Below are 23,657 nucleotides of genomic sequence, written 5' to 3' on the forward strand. Positions count from 1 at the left end.
ACAAAGCACACCCTCCCTCCCTCCAAGGCCATACTGGGAATCTGCTTGTTTTCAGAAGCTCTGGGCTTTAAGAAGTATGTTTATAAAACGCTTCAAAAGGAAGCTGAAGAATGGAGCATAGCCTTTTCAGAAGTAAGGCATCAAGAACAGCAGCTTTATATAAGGCACAACACCAACAGTCTTCTTCCTTAAAATTGCAAACAGAGATTTAACCAAAAGCAATGCACATTTGAATCTTAGTGCGGTAACTAATTAAACCAAGATCTGAAATGCATGCCATGTACAACTGTCCCCGCCCATTCTGCACAAGCTGAAGGTTAAACAGACAAATTGGCTGACTGCACCAGAAAAACAACCTCTTAGCACCAATATAAGGAACAAGTACATCCTGTTGCCAGGAGTAGCAGCAGCTGGGGACAAGGAGGAAGTGAGTATGGAACTCCACTGCCAAAGAAAAATCCAGTGAAAATACTGAAATATGAGAAGCTGTTCAAATGTGATTTTTCCTGTTAGGACTTTTTAATCACTGGATTTTCCTGACCAGCTTACTTTTACAATAAAACCAACTTGCTGGAGTCATTTCACTAATCCCAGATTAATTCCATTGAAATCTGGCAATGTTCTACCTTCCTGAGACAAATAATCTGGAAGCCCAACCTCCCACAGTGTGGCACCAGCCTGGGAGACCCAGCAAGTCAACTATGAACACAAAATGCTGGGGCTGGGAATAAGGGGTTTCACATTTTTGGTGGACTCCAACATGGATCAGAAATTGGATCTACCACACTCCAGTACAAAGTGTGTGAATATTTATTTTTAAAATGTACTTTTCAATACACCATGAATCTCAAGCTCCAAGTCACTATGTACTTAAGAATTTTGCAACAAGATTTAGTGCAAGATTTAATTACCTACTGGATAACATGATGTATAATAAAAGGCACTCATGTCTTAAAGTGATGCCTACTGACATTCCTATACGGAATTACTGTAAAAGAGATCATCCTCTGCCAAAGACATTCCAAAGCTTATGTCAAAGAGGGGGAAAATATTGTACACACACTTTCCAGGACTCACCAGAGCGGAACAAAAAATTAAAGAGACCAAACTCCAACACACAGTACATCTATGGTCACTGGTATATGTATATTTGTTTCCAAAGTGAAACACTCTATTTGTATCTTGATGTGCTCAATACAAGGATCAGTGATGGTTTTCCATTGGAGAATTGGATTGGAATTCCATTTCCATTCAACTCAATGGACAAGCCCATATCCCAAGCCATATATCTCCCTTTAAGAACATAAGCCTTCCTTTTTGGTGGCTAGCAAATCTCTGCTCTTATCTCTACCTCTTGACCCAGTAGCAAATCCTCTAAACCTCATTAGTAGAATGACCAGCAGAGGGTGAGCTAAACAACATATATGGAAGCACACTCTGAAAGGGCTATGCAAACAACCAACCACTGCGTTCTTACCCATCCTCCTTGCTGGATGATGTAGTCTGCAGCATAGTCTTCTAAATACGTCACTCCAAACTGCAAAAGCGCACTGAGTGGCTCCTGGCCTCGTTTTGTCAGCTCCATCAGGAACTGCTGCAGCAGAACCAGAGGCACCAACACCTTCAAAAGACAAACAATGATTGAGAATGACAACATTTCCTAGATTCACCACCACTGTGTGTGAGACGGGAGCATTCATACAGTTCACAAGCTAATGATCTTAGTTATACAAAGCTATGCTGGACTACGTGCTTCAGTTTTACACAGCCATGGGACAAAACCAAAATATAGAACCATAGGGCAGCAGCATATCATCTGAGGTAAGAGATCTCCGCTTTAGAGTAACGTCTGTGGGAGACCCTCTTACAGAAAATTGCAGTGCATTTTTGTGCCCCATCCCTCCCCAACACAAGATTCAGGTAGATAACTAGAACAGTGACAGGACTCCCTTCCCCCCACAGATGTTGCATAACCTACAACAAATACAGATGGAGGCGGTGAGGACAATTTGAAGGGGAAAACAGGATAGAAACACAAAATGTAACTAAGCAGCAAATTCACAGACACTCTTGGACAGATACATAGTGTTAGGAAATCCCTTCAAGAAGGCTGATCTGTACTTTCGGAATGGGTGGGAAAGAACAAGAGCCCGACTAGTGTAGCATGGCCTGCACGACACAGGGTTATACCTAATGTTACAAAAGTGTCTTCTTCATAAAATCTTCTCTTCTGTGACCAATTTAACATGTTTGTAGCCTTCCAAAGAAATTCTCCTTTTGTGCTTCCAATATCTATGCTTGGTCTTCACGCAAAAGTGAATTATTTTGGAAAGTGAAGAAAAGTGAGTTGAGAGCATTACATTATATACACATAAGCACACAAACACTTCCTGCTGTTAATACCCCGCTATCCTTGGTTTTGCCTAAGCAGAAAACGGATGAACTTTTAAACTTGGAGTTTATCCTCCATGAGCATGTAAATTGCCCTTAGTGCCAAGTTTGTATGTAGCACTTTGCCAAGTTTAGAGAAAAAATGGTTTGAATTAGTATCATCAGCACTTGAAAAAGGCACATTGAGCAGGCACAGGAGAAACCATTACTAAGCTTTAAAGTGCCCGCTGCCCAATAAATGCACTGCACATCTATTCTCCATAAGGACTGACCAGTCCCGTAAGGAGTCACTAGAAAGTGGTTTATGAGGAAAAGGTTTGGTTTCTGGCCACAGGAGCCAGGTCAAAGTCAAGACTATCTCCTAGAGTGAACTCCAAATGCCTGCTTTCCTCTAATGGGGAGGCTGCTACCTCCTCTTCCTCCAGCCTGAACATCTTGCTCCAACCAGCCTCTCCCCTCTGGTGGTCCTGGCCATAATCTCAGGCTGGAAAACAGGGAAAGCGACATGGGAAAAACAGGCCAAGGGTTGAGCCTGGTACAGAGCGCAGGGTAGACTCCTACTCAGATGTACAGCTGTGAAAACCCAGATGGGGCGCATAAAGATGCCTGCTCATTGGGTGAGAGGTATTGGGTGTTTTGGCTGTGTCATAAATATAAAGGGAAGGGTAAACACCTTTAAAATCCCTCCTGGCCAGAGGAAAAACCCTTTCACCTGTAAAGGGTTAAGAAGCTAGGATAACCTCGCTGGCACCCGACCAAAATGACCAATGAGGAGACAAGATACTTTCAAAAGCTGGAGTGGGGGGAAGAGAAACAAAAGTTCTCTCTGTCTGTGTGATGCTTTTGCCAGGAACAGAAAGGAATGGAGTCTTAGAACTTAGTAAGTAATCTAGCTAGATATGCGTTAGATTCTGTTTTGTTTAAATGGCTGATAAAATAAGCTGTGCTGAATGGAATGTATATTCCTGTTTTTGTGTCTTTTTGTAACTTAAGGTTTTGCCTAGAGGAATTCTCTATGTTTTGAATCTGATTACCCTGTAAGGTAGTTACCATCCTGATTTTACAGAGGTGATTCTCTTACTTTTCTTCAATTAAAATTATTCTTTTAAGAACCTGATTGCTTTTTCATTGTTCTTAAGATCCAAGGGTTTGGGTCTGTGTTCACTGATGCAAATTGGTGAGGATTTTTATCAAGCCTTCCCCAGGAAAGGGGGTGTAGGGTTTGGGAGGATTTTGGGGGGAAAGACGTTTCCAAGCGGGCTCTTTCCCTGTTATATATTTGTTCGACGCTTGGTGGTGGCAGCAATAAAGTCCAAGGGCAAAAGATAAAACAGTTTGTACCTTGGGGAAGTTTTAACCTAAGCTGGTAAAAATAAGTTTAGGAGATTTTTCATGCAGGTCCCCACATCTGTACCCTAGAGTCGAGAGTGCGGAAGGAACCTTGACAGGCTGCCTGACAACTGAACATGGAGGATGGGAGAGGTCGTCAACAGGGAAGAACAGAGTATATTACACCTACCCTTACCTTCTTAAAGGTTCATTCATACAGTTGTGACTGAGATAGCACTTTCATTTTAAAACCACATTTTCAGATACTTCTTGCCCTTTTGGAATGAAGCTTCTCACACTGTCTCAGCACAGAATGGGACGGGGAGAGTCAGAGGAAATGTCATACAGCTTTCTGAATTCCAGATCTACATGAACACTTATTGTATGGCAAGCTGAGATGTAACTCCACAGGACTCCACTGCACGATGCGCTACCTATCTGTGTGGACCCTGCTACCCACATTAAAATTTCCCTAGTGCACAGTGATGTTTCAAAAAAATAAAACAGTGTTAAGGCTTTGTTCCCTCAGGTGCTTTAGGCACACGTAGGGGACCAAAATAGTTTTAACTTTTAAACCTCAAACATGGCATATGCTTAGCCCTCAGTGAGGAACATGTACTTTAAGCTGGAGGGGAAAAAAGACTAGTTAGGTAATGAAGACGCTAGAATAAATACTTGCATATTACACATGACAGTGTCTTTCTTCCCTTGCCTGTTAAGCATTTGATCTTCCCGATAAGTGTCAGTGGGAGAAGTGAGACACCAAATTCAGATCTTCATCTTCAGTTCCATGCACAGCAGCATACAAGGTCTGATTCTGCTCCCACTGACATCAATGGGAGCTCTGTCATTGACTTCAGTGGAGGCAGAATAAGGCTGCCACAGTGCTACCACAAGGTTGGATTAAAGAGCCCACAACATCCCCATCCTGATTAAATCATAGTTACCTTTTTATATTTATTATGTGCGAAAAGGATGCATGACTATAAATGTCAGAGTTGAGATTTTACCTACACAAAAGTAAAAAAAAAAAAAAATTAAGTCCCATAAGCTACCATAGCTCTTTCCACCATTGTACATAAGCATTAACAGGGCACTTCATTACACGATCACCCAGATTATATGCAGCAATACTAAAGGCTATGTGCATTATAGTGCACAGAGAAAGTGTGCTATTTAGAACTAAGTAGAACTTGTCAGAAAATGGGAGTGGGGAGAGTAGGGAAAACGTCATACAAATTATTCAACACAAAAAGTTTTTTTGATTAGGAAAACGGTCATCCGCAACTTTCTGACGAGCTGTAACAATGAGGTAATTCTCCACTGTAGTTACAACACTACAATTCCACTAAATAAGCAAGGTTACGCCAGTGTAACCAAGAAGAAAATTTAGCACAAACAGTACACAACTGAATCAGGTTTTGAAGGGGCAGTGTAGAAAAAACAGGATAGCTCCTTTATTTGTGTAATATTTCACAGTAGTTATATATCACATGCACCCTTTAGCAGGCTCATTCTTAATGTCCTATTGTCCAGCTTCATGATTATGTGCACCTCCTTTTCTTACAAACTGCCAGCCCATTCACCTGCTTAGTTGAGACTCAATTATCCCTTACATAACTGGTATCCTCTGACCCAATTCACAAAACCGAGATTCTACCGCAAAATTATTTGGACTGGTATATTTAAGGAATTACATTTTTTGCAATCATGTATTTTTGAGGTATAGATAAAAATAAAAGTATCTAGCTCACAGATTTCAGATATGGCTGGGTTTCTTAAAAAAAATTGGATGATTAGATCTTCTTAAAGAGACTATAATATACTCTTTGACATAAGGCTGCTCCTAAAAAAAGTTAAAGGACAACATTTAAACAGCACAGGAGAAGCCTTAAAGCGCCTACATGTTACTTTCATATCACAGACACTGATGAGAAAGCATTTTTCACGATTGAAATTCTCTTATCAAGAACCAGAACATTAAATCTTTAATTGCTAAATCTTGCTCCTGTGTGACATGCATGGAAGAATTGATAGTCTCATACATGAATCTGCCAAGAGGGTATTTTCCTCTGATCTGTCTTCAGACCCACAGAAATTGTCTTAAAAAGAAAAGGAGGACTTGTGGCACCTTAGAGATTAACCAATTTATTTGAGCGTAAGCTTTCGTGAGCTACAGCTTACTGGGGGGAGTTGGGGGACTCAGTTTGGGGGGACCTTGGGACTTCCTGAGGGTTTGGGAGGGCTCAGTGCTGTAGCTCAGGAAAGCTTATGCTCAAATAAATTTGTTAGTCTCTCAGGTGCCACAAGTCCTCCTTTTCTTTTTGAGGATACAGACTAACACGGCTGCTACTCTGAGAAATGTCTTAGTGTCTGAAGACTTTCATTTAGAATACAGTCACTAGTTAGTCAATCAGCCCCTTCAACAGTCTGTACATAGAGTCTAGAGTTACTGGGCAGCTCTGTCATATTGGAAACATTCTACAGAGTTTTCCATTGAAAATAACAAATGCAGCTATGTTTAGTATGGTCTTCTGTCTGCTCATGTTTGCATGGTGCATAAGTTCGGTTAAAAACTGTACTGTTTAAATATGGCACATGTTCCTGATTCTATACCACACTGATTAAGCGCATGTGCATACTTATTTCTCAGTCAACTAATTTGATCATTGCAGACCAACACCGACAGAGAGATTCTGTGCTGGGCCTCACAGAAGGTGCAGTCAAGGGTGAAAGTGTATGCAAAGGTTACTTTGAGTCATCATCATGCTAACTGTATTCTGGGCCATCTAGGGTTCAGTATGGCTCTTAGTGTAAATTAGCTCTATCCAACTTGATTATAGGCTGTGTCACTTCCCACTCCTGTCTCTAGGCCGGGAGCTGAACTTGGAGCAGCACCGGGCCAAGAGAATTCTTCCCCAGCCATTCTTCCCACACCTCTATGTCTCCTATATGCTGCCATATCAACCAACATACAAGGTCCAGGATAGGGACCAGAATCAGAACCTAATTTTACATAATGTAGAGAAGCTGAACTATCTGTGTCGGGATCTGGGAGCCATTCCTAGCTCTTTCACAACTTAATGACTTTGGGTATCACTTAACTTCTCTGTGTTTCAGTTTCGCCATCTGTACAATGGGGAAACTTACTTCACATGGGCATTGAAAAGTGGTTTGAGATCCAAGGCATTCAAAGTAATAAATATTTTGTATTAATTTTATATTCAAGATATCCCTGACTGTTAAACCAGTATCAAATCATGGTGGAAACTGGTTTACTTCTGACACTGGGTTCCTCACCATGCCTGTATTGCTGAAGGGCATCACGCCGTTTTTCATCTGGCAGAAGAAGGCTCAAACTAGTTTGAATGTGAAGGTTTTTTTCCAGTACTAGTCACAGGCTATCTGTGGCAAGAAAAGCACTGCACTGCACAAACTGCCAGATGCTATGCTGAGGAAAATGGGTGTCGCTTTTTTTTTTTAAATAAAAAAAATTACTTCATCTTTCCAGCTTCCATTTTATTTTGTCTAACCCAGATAAAACATAAACCCAGATAATATACGTGCCTAAGCATTCCACTTGCAGGAAGACAAATGCATTTGTGTTTAAGCCTTAGATGACTGTTTTCTGCTGTATCTCCTGTGCATCTTTGGTTCCTTAATATGCCATGTAATCCTTTGGAACAGATGTGTTAAGCAGCATGGAAGGGGAGTGAAAGTTTTTTGTTCAGATGCTTACTTTTAGTCAAGCAAGGGCTTATTTCAATTCACTATCCCTATTCAGTATATTACTAAAAGGCTAACTGACTTCTCTGCAAGGAATGGCATTCCTTGGCAAAAGCAAACTTGACAGGGAACTTAAGTACAATATAAGATCCGATGTTACTTCATGCATGGGTGATGAAAATTTTGAAGAACTATTCTCTTTAGAAAAAGCTGACATCAAATCTGCTGTCTTCCCTCAGATTTTTATTATTGCGGACATTTTGCATGGAAACAGCATCTGCTCCTACTGTTGGTTTCCCCTCCTGAAATGACATCCCTCTGTTTGCAACAACAACTTCAGGCAGCAGAAGTGAACATGAGGAGCAGATAATCTCCCAAGGGAAACAAACAGTCTCCATTTCTATGCAAAGTGCCCCTAGTAATACAAATACAAGAGTAGACAGACATCTGACATAAAAGCAGGTTTATTTCTCAATTGAAAGCTTTTCAAACTTTCTTTCCTCTAAAATGTTTGGAGCTCTGAGAATATAATCAGAATTATCATAACAGGGCACAGAGCAAGCAACCAAAGTATTCTTACCAGTCAACCCTCATACTTTGTAGTAGACCAACCGATTAGATTTGACAAAACATCTCAACTTATAACTACAGATTTTTCTAATTTACCTTAGCAGCTTCTTCTCCAAAGGGGAAAAAACAGTTAAGGAGAACTAGGAAAGATTTACGCTGCTGTAAAAAGACATGAGAGTTGTTCTCTCTTATCCTAATTGTTGTATTTCTAGAAAATGCTGTCCCGAAAAGAGAGGAATTTAAGAGGAAATGAAACCAATAAATTCTTATTCCATCTATTCAAACAACAAATATTGTTAGAGGAACTGCTACACATTCCTGGAGGATAAGGATGCCCCACAGAATGATGTAGGCATATACTGTATTTATACTATAAACTTTCCACTCTGGTTTGCTGAAACAGTATCTTGTGGACTAAAAGTTTTGCACTGGAAATAAAACCAGACAGCTCTGGATGGCTAACTCTAGCAGGTCCTATGGAATATTTGTTCTGATGAGGCTGCTCTGCCGAAAAAGATGCAAGCATCTAAGACGTATTTTGGTTGAGATTCTCAATCAAAAGATAGTTTAGGACCAGAAACTCCACTGGCTGGAAGGGGCTGCACAGGCTTGTAGTTTAAAGGGCTGAATAACCAGACCCAAAGGCGGAAGATCTACTTGACGTAGAGTCTAAGGCTGCAAAATCTCAGTTCTAGTAAGTTACATGGGTAGCAGAATTTCAGTGCAGAAGATTTTAGAGGATTTTAAGTTATGGAAATAAAATACTCTTATTATGATTAATTATTTATTTGCGTATTTAGTTAATTAAGGTATTTCTTATATTTTGGTAATTACTTTTGAAGGCCTGGGTCATTATTTTCTACTTCTATACAATTTTGTTGTTATACTTGTAAATGAATCTGTTTTTATTGTTTCCTTACATGGTGGTTGCAGTCAAGGAAGGAGGATAATATAAATCTAAATTGATTATCTCCAATAGAAGATACTTAACATGTTAAAGGGAACAAGAAAATAGCCTCTCTCTCTGAAACTATTATACAAGAAACAAATGAGAATTAATTTGGGGACAACAATTCTACTTTACATTAAAACCACTGACAGAAAATCCAAATTCTATGTTCCCATTAGCTAAGTGGTCTATATTCAAGATTGACATATTGCACATGCTCAGACGTACTGTTTTAAAAAGAAAAGAAGGACTTGTGGCACCTTAGAGAATAACAAATTTATTTGAGCATAAGCTTTTGTGAGCTACAGCTCACTTCATCGGATGCATTCAGTGGAAAATACAGTGGGGAGATTTATATACACAGAGAACATGAAACAATGGGTGTTACTATACACACTGTAACGAGAGTGATCAGGTAAGGTGAGCTATTACCAGCAGGAAAGCGGGGGTGGGGGGGAACCTTCTGTAGTGATAATCAAGGTGGGCCATTTCCAGCAATTGACAAGAATATCTGGGGGGAGCGGGGGGAATAAACATGGGGAAATAGTTTTACTTTGTGTAATGACCCATCCACTCCCAGTCTTTATTCGAGCCTACGTTAATTATATCCAGTTTGCAAATTAATTCCAATTCAGCAGTCTCTCCTTGGAGTCTGTTTTTGAAGTTTTTTTTGTTGAAGAATTGCCACTTTTAGGTCTGTAATTGAGTGCCCAAAGAGATTGAAGTGTTATGGAACAGTATCCCTGATAATGTCACGGCAAACCTGGTGGCTGAACTTTGTGACTTTGTCTTCACCCATAACTATTTCACATTTGGGGACAATGTATACCTTCAAATCAGTGGCACTGCTATGGGTACCCGCATGGCCCCACAGTATGCCAACATTTTTATGGCTGACTTAGAACAACATTTCCTCAGCTCTCATCCTCTAATGCCCCTAACTCTACTTGCACTACATTGATGACATCATCATCATCATCTGGACCCATGGAAAAAAAGCCCTTGAGGAATTCCACCATGATTTCAACAGTTTCCATCCGACCATCAACCTCAGCCTGGACCAGTCCACACAAGAGATCCACTTCCTGGACACTATGGTGCTAATAAGCGATGGTCACATAACCACCACCCTATACCGGAAACCTACTGACCGCTATGCCTACCTACATGCCTCCAGGTTTCATCCAGACCACACCACATGATCCATTGTCTACAGCCAAGCTCTAGGATACAACCGCATTTGCTCCAACCCCTCAGACAGAGACAAACACCTACAAGATCTCTATCAAGCATTCTTACAACTACGATACCCACCTGCTGAAGTGAAGAAACAGATTGATAGAGCCAGAAGAGTACCCAGAAGTCACCTACTACAGGACAGGCCCAACAAAGAAAATAACAGAACGCCACTAGCCATCACCTTCAGCCCCCAACTAAAACCTCTCCAACGCAGCATCAAGGGTCTACAACCTATCCTAAAAGAGGACCCATCACTCTCACAGATCTTGGGAGACAGGCCAGTCCTTGCTTACAGACAGCCCCCCAACCTGAAGCAAATACTCACCAGCAACCACACATCACACAACAGAACCACTAACCCAGGAACCTATCCTTGCAACAAAGCCCGTTGCCAACTGTGTCCACATATCTATTCAGGGGACACCATCATAGGACCTAATCACATCAGCCACACTATCAGAGGCTCGTTCACCTGCACATCTACCAATGTGATATATGCCATCATTTGCCAGCAATGCCCCTCTGCCATGTACATTGGTCAAACTGGACAGTCTCTACGTAAAAGAATAAATGGACACAAATCAGACATCAAGAATTATAACATTCAACGCCCCCCACCCCACCCCCGCTGTTCCTCAGACGTTCTTGTCAATTGCTGGAAATGGCCCAACTTGATTATCACTACAAAAGGTTCCTCCCCCCCGCCGTCGCCCTCCTGCTGGTAATAGCGCACCTTACCTGATCACTCTCATTACAGTGTGTATGGTAACATCCATTATTTCACGTTTTCTGTGTATATAAATCTCCCCACTGTATTTTCCACTGAATGCATCTGACGAAGTGAGCTGTAGCTCACGAAAGCTTATGCTCAAATAAATTTGTTAGTCTCTAAGGTGCCACAAGTCCTCCTTTTTCTTTTTGCAGATACAGACTAACACGACTGCTACTCTGAAACCTATGTTTTAAAAAAAGGTGGCTGATGGCACACACAAAAGGATGATATCCACCAAGGGTAAATCAATAGTGCCTGTGTAAAATACCTCCTTTGATAAACTAAATTATTAAATAATTAGACATTTGTAACTTTATCATTTGGGCAATATTTTACAGCTCTTCCCCTTAAGCCCAAACACTATATTTACATACATATGCAGACATACATGCTCCAGCGATCCCTTCTTATAGCTTGTGATCCAATAAGCCGCCTAGCTGACAGGATTCTGAGACCATTACGCCACTGTAACTGTGCCTCAGGGTCACAACTGAGGATGCCAAATTCAGGATGAACTGATGAGAAATAGGTCAGATACACCCCAAGACTGGTGGCTAATCCCTCATAGGATATACCAAACCAGCAACAAAAGCAAACTTCTGTTTCACCACACTGGCTAGCAAGAAGACAAAGGCAGTTTCCTCAGGCATTCCAGTTCTTATACCACCACCAAAAATACTGAATTCGGAGATGAGTGGTTCTTTACCACCAGTTTAATCAAATAGGTTTTTCTGATCCCGAAGGACCAGTCTCACACCCAGGTCAATATATAAAACTTAGAGGATACCCAAAAATCACGCTGATGCCAATCCTTTAGTTTCTAAAATCTGAAGGAAGGAAGGAAGGAAGGAAGGAAGGAAGGAAGGAAGAAAAGTTAAAATTGGTTAAAGGAATCAAATACATACAGTAATGGCAAATTTCAGAGTAGCAGCCGTGTTAGTCTGTATCTGCAAAAAGAAAAGGAGTACTTGTGGCACCTTAGAGACTAACAAATTTATTTGAGCATAAGCTTTCGTGAGCTACAGCTCACTTCATTGGATGCAATGGCAAAGTTCTTGGTTCAGGCTTGTAGCAGTGATGGAATAAACTGCTGGATTAAGTCAAGTCTTTGGAATACATCCACAGCTTCGATAGGTCATTCAGTCCTTTGTTCAAAGCTTCAGTTTGTAGCAAAGTTCCTCCAGAGGTAAGAAGCAAGAGTGAAGACAAAATGGAGGTGTTTCCAGGGCCCTTTATAGCTTTTGCTATATGGAGGGCATCCCTTTGTTCTTACTATGGAAAATTACAGCAACAAGATGGAGTTTGGAGTCACATGGGCAAGTCCCACGTCCATGCATTTCGCCTAGTCACAGCAGGAAATTCCATTCAGTGTAGATGGGCGTCTCCCATGGTCCATTGTCAGTTAAATGTTCCTTTGATGGGTCACTCAATTTGACTAGTCCCTCCAAGATGTGCTGGCTAGCTACCTTGTGGGCATTACCCCAGGAGTAAAAGTTTGAAATCCAAGTATAGAGCCAATACTTATAACTTCAAATACAAAAATGATACATGCATACAGACAGCATAATCATAACCAGAAAATCTTAACCTTTTCATAGACACCTCACTTGACACCCTTTATACAACATTTGCAGCAAATATACAACAGTGGTTGCAACAATGATCTATATGGTCATATTTTAATCAGATAACGTCACACCCCCAACGCAAAACTGATGCAGGAAGTGGTGTTCCAGACATTACTGAATGCATCACAGGGGTTTCCCATTCTTGGTTCTCTATTACTAAAGCTTCTAACCCCTGGGTGGGCAAACTACGGCCCACGGGCCATGTGTGGCCCACCAACTGATTTAATCCGGCCCCTGAGCTCCTGCTGGGGAATAGGGTCTGGGGCTTGCCCCGCTCCTGCCGGGGAGCGGGGTCTGGGGCTGCTCCACACTTGCATGCCACGGCTCTGCATGGCTTCCAGAAGCAGCAGCATGTCCCCTCTCCGGCTCCTACATGTAGGGGCAGCCAAGGGGCTCCACACGCTGTACCTGCCCCAAGCACTGCCCCCACAGTTCCCATTGGCCAGGAACTGCAGTCAATGGCCTACAGGGGCAACGCCTGCGTACAGGGGAGCGTAGGAGCCGGAGCGGGGACATGCTGCTGCTTCTGGGAGCTGCTTGAGTTAAGTGCTGTCTGGAGCCTGCACCCCCGAGTCCCTCCTGCGCCCCAGCCCCCTGCTCCAGCCCTGATACCCCACCCGCCCTCCAAATCCCTCTATCCCAGAGCAGAGCACCCTAAACCCCTCATCCCGAGCCCCACCCCAGAGCCTGCACCCCCACTCATAGCCTTCCCCCCTTTGCCTCTGTGCCCCCAACCCCCTGCCCCAGCCCTAATCCCCCTCCAAACCCCTTGGTCCCACCCCGGAGCACCCTCCTACACCCCAAAGCCCTCATCCCCAGCCCCACCCCAGAGCCCGCAAAGCCCTCACCCCCCCCACACACCCCAATCCCCTGTCCCAGCCCAGAGCCCCCTCCTGCACCCTGAACTCCTCATTTCTGGTCCCACCCCGGAGCCCACATGTCCAGCCAGAGCCCTCACCCCCTCCTGCACCCTAACCCCAAATTTGTGTGCATTCATGGCACACCATACAGTTTCCATACCCAGATGTGGCCCTCAGGCCAAAAAGTTTGCTCACCCCTGTTCTAACCCAATATTAGAAGTATCAGTGTATAACAGAAATGGTTTATCAAAATCATGTTTAATAATATTGTTGAATCCCTTTACAAACCCAAGGTAAAACCTGGTTAGACCAACAGTGGACTGAATATGTTCTTGCAGCATAATTCCTGCATGTTTCATGTGATCTTGCCAAAAGCTATCAAAAATAGCTAATTTATCCATACAAGCTCTGGCAAATGTTTGGAACCCAATTAACATTAAGTCAATGTAGATATTAATGTTCTTCCCAGTATAGGAATCTTGGCATTTAGCCATGAAAGCAATATGATAGTGTGCCTCAGTTTCCCTTCTCATACAGCACATTAGGTCTGCAATGTTTTTTCTCCTGTGTACAGTTTTAAGACTAGTTATAGGCACTAACTTTGAAATATCAGTATCACAAGGCCTTTTAACATAAAGTGTGTTCTTATGTATCACTCTTAACATGTTCAAGGGTTTTTTTCAAAAGATTAGGCACATTGTACATTTTTACCGGGGTTGACATAAAAATCAAATACAGCAGAAGGCTAAACCTTAACAGTAACACTAAATTTGTTACAAGTCAGTGATTATAAGTATTTTGGTCATACCATGCCTTTTGTCTTACTAAATCTCTTGGCTGGCCAAGTGTATTCTCAGTGCTACCATCTATGGGGCAAATCTTCCCCCTCCCTTGTTAGCCAGGTAGATTGTATCAACCCAGACACTAGCTTTCAAATTTTCATGTGCTACCAATTTCAAGACTGGACACTCATTCTTCCACACAGCAGGACTGGGTCCTTCCCCCCCCCCCACACACACACCTTTTTCCTAGAAGGTTGAAAACAAACTTCTTGCTCACAGGAATTCTTTTGCTGGCTAGAAAAACAACAAGGAGTCTGGTGGCACCTTAAAGACTAACAGATTTATTTGGGCATAAGCTTTCGTGGGTAAAACACCACTTCTTCAGATACACCTGATGCTAGCTAGCTGTATTCACCAACTGCAGACCCTCTGTGCTATAAACATCTACACAGACACTCTCCTGCATGCTTGCTTGTGAATTCACTACCAGCAGCAGCTTAGAGACTGGACTCTGTTTTAAAGAGATACCAAACAAATCCAAAGTGTCTAAGGGTGAGAGTTTGCCTGCTCTCCCATGCATCCTTGTGGGTTCAGTCATAAGGCTGTTCTGCTCTGAAAAAACAGCAACACAATCTTTCCTCAGTACCTGTCATAGACTGCTTACTCAAAGAATTAGCATGGAGACATTTATGTTCCAACAACATAGTCTCTCCCCAACAGGCTGACCAAACACAGCCACTTGGTCATCATAGGGCTGTTTAAATTCCCTGACAATTTTCATTCCATCTGAAACCTTCTTAAAGCTACCCACATTAGGTCTTTCTAATGCAGAGTAAGTGGATCAATTTTCAACAGAAAAATTCTGGCTGCTAGGAACTGAAACTCTCTTGATCAAATCACTTTCACCACACCCCTCATTTACAGCAAACTGCTTGGAAAAACTACCATGAAGATTTTTCCTCTTCAGGAATCTTTTAAAGCAACAATTCATCTTTCACAGAAATTCTGCCCTTACCCTCTTCACCTAGGACTTGTTCTAAAGGAACGTTTTCCTGAGCAACAACAGACTCTTTCTGGGTTTCACTTAAATCCAGAATCACCTCTGGCCCATCAGGAGGATTTTTACACAACCCCCTTTTAGGTAAGCTGATAGACTTACTAGATAAAAGGTTAGAGGCACTCTCTTTCCCTTTGCCACATACAAGCTTAGGAATTGTTTCCTCCTTGTTACAAGTTCCCACACGGTTAGTGGGTAACAGTCAAACACCTTCATGCTCTCCTTGTGCCCTGGCTATGATATCAACCTGGCTAAACAGACAGTTGTCATACCTTTACCCAGTAACACACTATCAAGAGGCAAAATAGAAGCACCAGAATTGTCTGGGATCTAGTTATGTCACCAACTGGATGCGACCTAGTTATAATGTCATTCTGCCTAGCAGACACAAACTTAGTTAAATCCATATCCAGCTCTGGAACAACTGGTACATTTTCAAGTAGCATAAACTGAGAAGCACTTTGTCTGCTTCACAAAAAACTAGCGAAACTTTTCCTCAGCAGGCATGCTGCTATTCAAAACAATTGGAGTCATTCTTTCCTTTGTCCCATCACTCCTGGCTGATTTCAGACATATACTTAGGGCTAGTCTACACCAGCAATGCTAAAGCTCTCCCAGCGCTCTTTAAAAAAAAAGAATAAAAAAAATAAAAAAAACCAAAACACAATACCACCACACACCACACCTCAATGAGGAGCGTAGCTCCCAGCGCTGGGGCACTGTTTACACTGGCACTTTACAGCGTTGTAACTTGCTGCGCTCAGGGGAGTGTTTGCTCACACCCCTGAGCAAGAAAATTGCAGTGCTGTTAATTGCCAGTGTAGACAAACCCCTTAGAAAGTGAGACAGCTTCTCTAACACGCAAGTTGCCACTCCCAACAGATAAACTGCTGTTCTCCACATTATACTGAGCTACTTTAAACAAATCATTTCTACCTTTTTTAGACTTACTTTCACAAACTTTACTTGCCAACAATCCATCACCTATAAAAAATTTACCTCTTTCTTCCTCAATTAGGGCTTCAACCTGACCATCAACTTTAAGTTGTTCTAGAGAAACCTTTTCTCCATAAACGAGCTTTCTCTGTGCTTCATCTAATTCCAGATTTACTTCTGAGATATCAGACAGACATTCAGAAATTTCATTCACAGACAAACAGCTATTTTTCACCTTCCCCAGGTTTGAGTCACCCTCTCCCTGGCCATAGCAAAACCAGTTAAACACAGACAACTGCTCAGAGTAATACAACATACCAACATTGTTATGAACTGGACCTGCTGTTCTTCCATTACTTTTTTGATTTGGAGCTCAAGTCTGTCAGTTTCTTGCTGCATCTGGCAAACACTCTCCTCAGCAGCCAGCCATTCCATATGTCTTGCATGGGCTTCTCTCTTTCTTTGAGCAGCTTCTTTTTCCATTTTAGCAATCCTTTCTCTAGCATCTCTTTCCAGCTGGGCCAAGGCTTCCTTCTCCTGCCTTCTAAGTTCTGCCAGTCTTTGTTCATGTTCAAGACACAGGCTCTCTCTCAGGGCTTGAAATTTGATTGCTTCTGCTGATGCCTTCTGGCTCATGGTCACTGATCTTTAACCTTTAAAACTCTCAATATCAAATTTTGAATAGCGTGGGGTTCTGATCCAAAGCTTAATTGACTGGGTTCTGTGGATCCTAGCCAGACTATGCCACTGTAACCATGCCTCAGCGGGTCACAACTGAGGATGCCAAATTCAGGATTACTTGTGGCACCCTAGAGACTAACCAATTTAAGGTGCCAAAAGTACTCCTTTTCTTTTTGCGAATACAGACTAACACGGTTGCTACTCTGAAACCAAAAATTCAGGATTGTGATCCAATAAGCTCCCTAGCTGACAGGATTCTAACACCTACAGTAGCTGCAATGTTGCGCTCCTACTTCATTGATAGTTTCTGATGCCAAAAACTACTGATCAGTTAGCCATTGGATGAGAGACATCACCCAGAATGTCAAAAGAGAAACCTCAACTCATGATAATTGATTCTGCAGCTGATTTAAGACCCTGCATTTGAGAAAATTATATTTAGTGCAGCTCTTGGGGTTTACACCTTAGTCTTCTGCTTTTTCCAGTTAGCATAGAGAAAAATATAGTGCCTAACTATCGTCTCATCAAAGTAGATGTCTGAGCGAGAGAGGTACAACTATTTTAAAAAAATGAGAAACACTAACATTTATCTAAGGGTGGCTACTGTTACTGATGGAGCCTTGTTACTGGTCAGAGTCACATGACCATATGAGCTAAAAAGCTTTAGAGGACAGCACAAGAGGCAGAACACATATGGCAAGATGACTTACAGGGTATAAAATATGCAGACCTGAATATTTTTTAAGGCCCCAGGAAAATCTATTGTCCTTTCAGATGAAAATGGATCTCCATCAGGAAACTTATGCCTTAAGTACAAGCATTACAGTCAAAGGTATTACTTCTCCACATGTAGGGTTGATCCGTTTTCAGCATAAAATCTCAATTTCCATATAAATGATAAAAGTAGAAGATAGCTGTAATACACAAGTACCAGATAGTTAATTTGTTTTTTTAACTAGTGTTATGTCTTCTGATGACATATTAGACAGAAAATATATTAATGCAATGCTAATGTTCAGATTTTAAATTGAAGAAGTCAGGAAATTCAGAGTTGAACTTTGTGGGAACTTCAAATGCGGGATCCCTGGGCTTATGTTTTTTCATTTTGTATTACAATCCCATCAGATCTCAAATTAGGCAGGGTCAAGCGAAATTAGCACTATTAAAAGTATCTCAATGCAGCTACCACTTACATCAGTAGGAAGTAGTTTTGGCATTCAACACGTAGCACTCTTTGCTGGGTCAATGCTGAACCAATGCTCCAGCTAACATCAGGCTGGACCTATGCTCTCTTCCGAATGAGAAAAAAGGACCTGGCAACTTGTGGCCATTAAAAATCTCAGCTTTTGTGTGCATACACAGAAGGGTAAAAATAGAGTGTTAGCCTCAGTGTAATGGCCATATTCTCACTAAGGTAATTATATTAGGCTCCCCAAATTCCATACTAAGTTTCAACAAGAAAAGAATAACTTTTTGTCTTGCTCTGCTGCATAGCGTAGCTGTGTACTGTTAATAAGTCACTGCATTTCATCCCAGAGGTGGCTGCGTTTGTCTTCTAGATGAATTCCATTTATAGATTTGCATTTCATTTTGCAGTCTTGGGATCCACTGGGAAACATATCTCAAGGTAGATGGATCATACAATGTAGTGCAAATTGGAATGCAGAGGCCTCAGATTATAGAAAAGACGCAGTTCTGCTGTATCAGCAAAATCGCCTACCACATATTGCGCGATGACATAATAAAAAGCCCTCTTGCAGCTCACACACCTATGATAGTGATGCTGAGGCTGCTACAGGAAGCTTAACGCAATTTTCTGAGTCATTAAAACCTCAAAATCTTGGAGCATGTTGTTATCTTTACTTTTCTCAGAACTAGATTAACAAGTGAAAAGAATTTAAAAAGTCAACAAAACAACTGAGAAGCGATTACAGAGAAGAATAATGGAAACACTTCTCAATATTCACTACAGAACTGCTACAACAGCAAATGCTTCTAGGGAATTTTAAATTTTTAATAATTGGCATCCAGGCATCAATGTTAAGCGACAGCAGCTCTATCTCTGTCTTACTACTTACCCAACACCAACATAAGAAGATTAGATTAACAAACAGCAAATGCATAAAAGTGCAGTCCAGCAAAAAAAATACAAAATTGCACATCACAGAATCCAAAAACTGGAAGGGATCTCGAGAGGTTATCTAGTCCGGACCCCAGCACTCGTGATGGGACTAATTAACATATCTACACACACCTTTTTGAGGGGAGAAGATATTGGACTATAACCCATTTATTTCTGGTTCCGAGATGCTTCTAAATATTTGAAGTCCATAGGTCTGTATATCCTGCTATGGGAGCATTATAGGGCAAATCCTCCCCATTAACTTCAAAGTGTTAAGAACTCAAAGGTAAGATAATTCGTTTATTACCTTGCTCCATCCACTGGCATGAGCGTCTGTCTCCAGAGTGCGTTCTCGGTATTCCTGATACGTCACTGGCCTGCAGGAATTAAACCAACACCAAAGGTTATAAAGGGAAAAAACAAAGATTAAAATTCTTTCAGTTCCCAGGTAACTAAAGGTTCCCACATCCACTGAATGCAATTACAAAGCATGTCAAAATGAAGCTTAAAATTAAAGTGCCGCTTAAAAATCAACCAGACAGCATTGGTATCTCAGTGCTATAATCCAGAGTTATTCCTTCAGTAAAACAAAGCAAATTCATTTTTAGGGAATTAGGAAAAGAAAAACTGATCATCCTGCAAAGGGGGAACTATCCTCTGGCATTAATGGTCCATAAGCTCTCCATTTCCTGCTTACCAGTTACCAACGGGAGTGGGGAAATTAATGGAAGATGAAAGAACTCCCTGTCTGTATGAGGCCATCTGAAAGATATAGTGTGTATTTCTAAAGGAGCACATAGATGGTTAGCAAGATCTGACAGTTTGTAGAGCACTGCAACAAAGACAATTTTGTGCTAAGGGTTTAAGTACAACTAAGATGGTCTCTGAGCATATATCATATGCTAGGCAAATGAAAGATCTACAGAACTACTTTTACTGTGCACAGGTAACTCACATGGGTCACCCAAACACCAGTTAGCCTACAGAGATCTTAGCATAGAATTCTCATTAGCACTATGTACTGCATCAAGAAAAAATTAATGGGGAACCAAATCAGTGCTTAGTACTCATTCTTTCTCTAAAAAGTTAGAGAAATGTCACCATTAGCTGATGTGACAGTCTATTGGTGGCACTATGCACTTCCATACACAAGACAACTTCATTTCTTGGCCCAATAAAAACTGAACATAAGGGAAGATGTTGCATTTATTAGCTTCTGAAGATGGAAGGCATAGTGGCTAGACCACATGTTTCAGCTGGGCAGATCAAAGAACAGAGCTGATTGGCTCCACAAGCAGTCTTAGTCAGATGCTCTAGATGTAACGAGACCTTTTCTGTGGAACTGAGGGTAGCATCTTCGGGATTCAGTCTGGTGTGATCTTAGCTGGTCTATGTACAAGTGCAAAGAGACCCAATTTGCATACCCAAGAAACTGTGACAATCCACTCTCCATTAACACCAATTTCATTTATTAAGTCAGTAACTGGACCACTTGATTCATTGCAAGAAGGTAGTCTAGTCAAGGAACTACTTACACATCTCATTATCTCTCAAAAGCCTACATGAAGGTCACTCCCCTCATAAGGGCCTATAGATCCCTCCCCAGTGCCCATACAAGGTACTCTAGGCCCACAATATCAGAAGTGAAGAAACTTGGTAACTGATACTCTGGGCTTTTAGTACCTCGTCATTTAAAAATATCAGGAACAGCTAGGCAAGAAGAGTTCTGGAAGAGTAATGCTCAAAGAACGGGCAGAGGACACCTGAAAATCTCAATTTCCTCCTATCCCCATTACTGTATACATCTACAAAATCAGAAACAGTGTAGCCCAAGCTTTTCCAGTGCTGTCTTCACAGCCATATTTATACAGATAATCTCCCAAACTGGTTCATCAGAGCCCAAGATTTCTATCCACAATTTTTGGACATCAGATACATTGTCATCCAGTGCAACCAGAATAAGAGGAAGTCAGTTTGGCTCCCCTAAACCCAGATTTGCTCATTCATACTAAAAAAAAAAAAAAAAAAAAAAATGGCAACCAAAGCAACTCTATCTCACACTAGCACTTTAGCCAAGACACTGGGACATCAGTTACATGCCCTATTGGAATTTAAACATTGATTCCTAAGATGAAAGGCCAGTTCTTTATTCACTCCAGATAGCCCAACTACCCACTCTCTCTTGAAAGGATGCAGTCAATCAACAAGTAAAATAACCCCTTTTCTGTCTCATGTGGGCTCCTTGAGGATCCACCCCACTACACAAAATTTTTTATTTTTAAATAACAAAAAAAACTGACTTACATTTAAACACGTTTCTGCGCTACCTGAATGTAACTTCTCTATTATTTCCTACTTGTCCCTCATTTTAAAGGCCAGGAGCGTGACAAGCTGAAAGGTACGTTCCTACAATGAAAATGTGGAAGTAGTTCCATTGGCAGATGTGCAACCAAGACAAGTTTAGCAACATCTGGGTACCTAAAATACAGAGATATCAACAACATTAGCCCCATGGTATTGCAGTTATAGCATCCAGAACCTAACATTAAGACTGAGTATTGAGTGGAGATGCTAATCTGGTTTCAGTCCAGTTTCTAGGAAATTTATGATTTGCTAGATATCAACCAGTAGTTTACAGTATGTCAAGTCAATCTTGGAGGCTCAATGCTCAGAAGTTAAAAGGGTTTGAAAATTGCCTTAATGTTCAACACAGCAAAGGGAGTGTTTGTGCTAGATAGATAGATACAGATAGAAATGAAGAGGGCAGGCAAAGGAAGATTGGAAGAGAAACAATACCAAAACAAAGTGCAGTCACATAACCAGCATAATAGCAACTGTAAGAATTTAAAGGGGAAAAGTACCTTCCCACTGAGCAAAGCAAATGACAACTTACTTGCTAAGCAGGATCTGTAGGGCTTTGTGAAGAGGTTCTTTCAGTTCCTGGGACACTTTCTCTCCAAGATGAGCTAAGCAATCTTCTATTGAACTCTCTGGATTGGCAGGACTGAATACTGGAGAAGTGTGGCAGTCAAACCCTGTGCTGGTGAAGGCTGAGGATAAAGCAAAAAAAACAAAACCCCAAAACACTAAATACAATTAGCCACAAAACTGTTCAGACACTAGTCAAAGTTTATTTCACACAGTAAAATGATTGGCTTCAGAGTAAGAGCACGCTTGTATAACAATTTCAGGAAGACACACCAGGGGCAAATTCAGCCTGAAATAATTAAATACATGGAAGTCTCTGGGCCAAAGCATCCCCTCTAATTTCTTACTTAGACCTTTGTGTTAGCAGGAAGATCCATTCATATATGTGAATTGTAAGCTATACATATTTTGCACAATCACTGAAAACGACCTTTAAGTTACACTTTTTCACAGTTATACCCACTGTGAAAGTTACATCATCATTTACATCACTGCTGAATCTGGCCACAGATGTGGCTAGTTCTGCAACAATGCCTGAGTGCAATTCTTAAAATAATATTCTGTTTGACTAAAATCTTTTCCATCTCTTAATTTCTAATGGGTCATCTAATCCACCCCTGCACATGGAGTACTGTTCCCTACAATAAGTTACCCAATGACTGGAATTTTAATACCATGATCAATGATAATCATAGACATCACAAATACTGTGTACGGACCAGGTGTCCCAGCTGACCTTCACTAAGATTATGGTTTGATGTTATATACTCAAAGATAAAAACACATCAGCTAACAGTCAATAGCATTATTAAACCAATATAACAGGGCATTTTAGTGTTCATTAAGTATTGGAATTTACCGTGACACTGAATTTAAAATTGTAAACAAACACAAAAGACAAGGTTCTCGAAGCAACCTTAACTTACTCACCTGGCACATGCTGTACACAAATCTCTCTAAAATATTCACATACCACTGCAAAGGTAGCTGCAATGATTTATCCAGGAGCAAAACTGGGTCCTTTCTACATAATCTGGGCAAGTTAAGATGTTGTCAAGCCGGGCCTTAAAAACCTCAGAGGATGGAGATTCCACCACCTCCCTAGGTAACGCATGCCAGTGCTTCACCACCCTTCTAGTGAAACAGTGTTTCCTAATATCAAACCTAGACCTCCCCCACTGCAACTTGAGACCATTGCTCCTTGTTCTGTCATCTGCCACCACAGAGAACAGCCTAGCTCATCCTCTTTGGAACTCCCCTTCAGGTAGTTTAAGGCTGCTATCAAATCCCCCCTCACTCTTCTTTTCTGCAGACTAAACAAGCCCAGTTCCCTCAGCCTCTCCTCATAAATCATGTGCTCTAGCCCCCTGATCATTTTCGTTGACTTCCGCTGGACTCTCTCCAATTTGTCCACATCCTTTCTGTAGTGGGGGGCCCAAAACTGGACGCAATACTCCAGATGTGGCCTCACCAGTGCCAAATAGAGGGGAATAATCACTTCCCTCGATCTGCTGGCTATGGTCCTACTAATGCAGCCCAATATGCAGTTAGCCTTCTTGGCAACAAGGGCACACTGCTGACTCATATCCAGCTTCTCATTCACTGTAATCCACAGGTCCTTTTCTGCAGAACTGCTGCTTAGCCAGTCAGTCCCCAGCCTGTAGCAGTGCATAGGATTCTTACGTTT

General features: G+C 41.5%; 1 protein-coding gene across 5 annotated transcripts in view; it reads right to left on the minus strand.

Annotated features, from left to right (window-relative positions):
• Positions 1 to 23,657, minus strand: part of BCL2L13 (BCL2 like 13) — a 112,531-nt gene that overhangs the window by 54,995 nt on the left and 33,879 nt on the right. For all 5 annotated transcript variants that reach the window (XM_077827117.1, XM_077827126.1, XM_077827107.1 and 2 more), the window contains 3 exons: positions 21,936 to 22,092; positions 19,350 to 19,419; positions 1,478 to 1,621 (listed from right to left, as the gene is read on the minus strand). In XM_077827117.1, coding sequence (XP_077683243.1) covers positions 1,478 to 1,621; positions 19,350 to 19,419; positions 21,936 to 22,092 — 371 coding nt within the window. The remainder of the gene's footprint in view (positions 1 to 1,477; positions 1,622 to 19,349; positions 19,420 to 21,935; positions 22,093 to 23,657) is intronic.

The sequence above is a fragment of the Eretmochelys imbricata genome, chromosome 1, assembly GCF_965152235.1.
Source record: "Eretmochelys imbricata isolate rEreImb1 chromosome 1, rEreImb1.hap1, whole genome shotgun sequence".
In the NCBI taxonomy this organism is placed as follows: domain Eukaryota; kingdom Metazoa; phylum Chordata; order Testudines; family Cheloniidae; genus Eretmochelys; species Eretmochelys imbricata.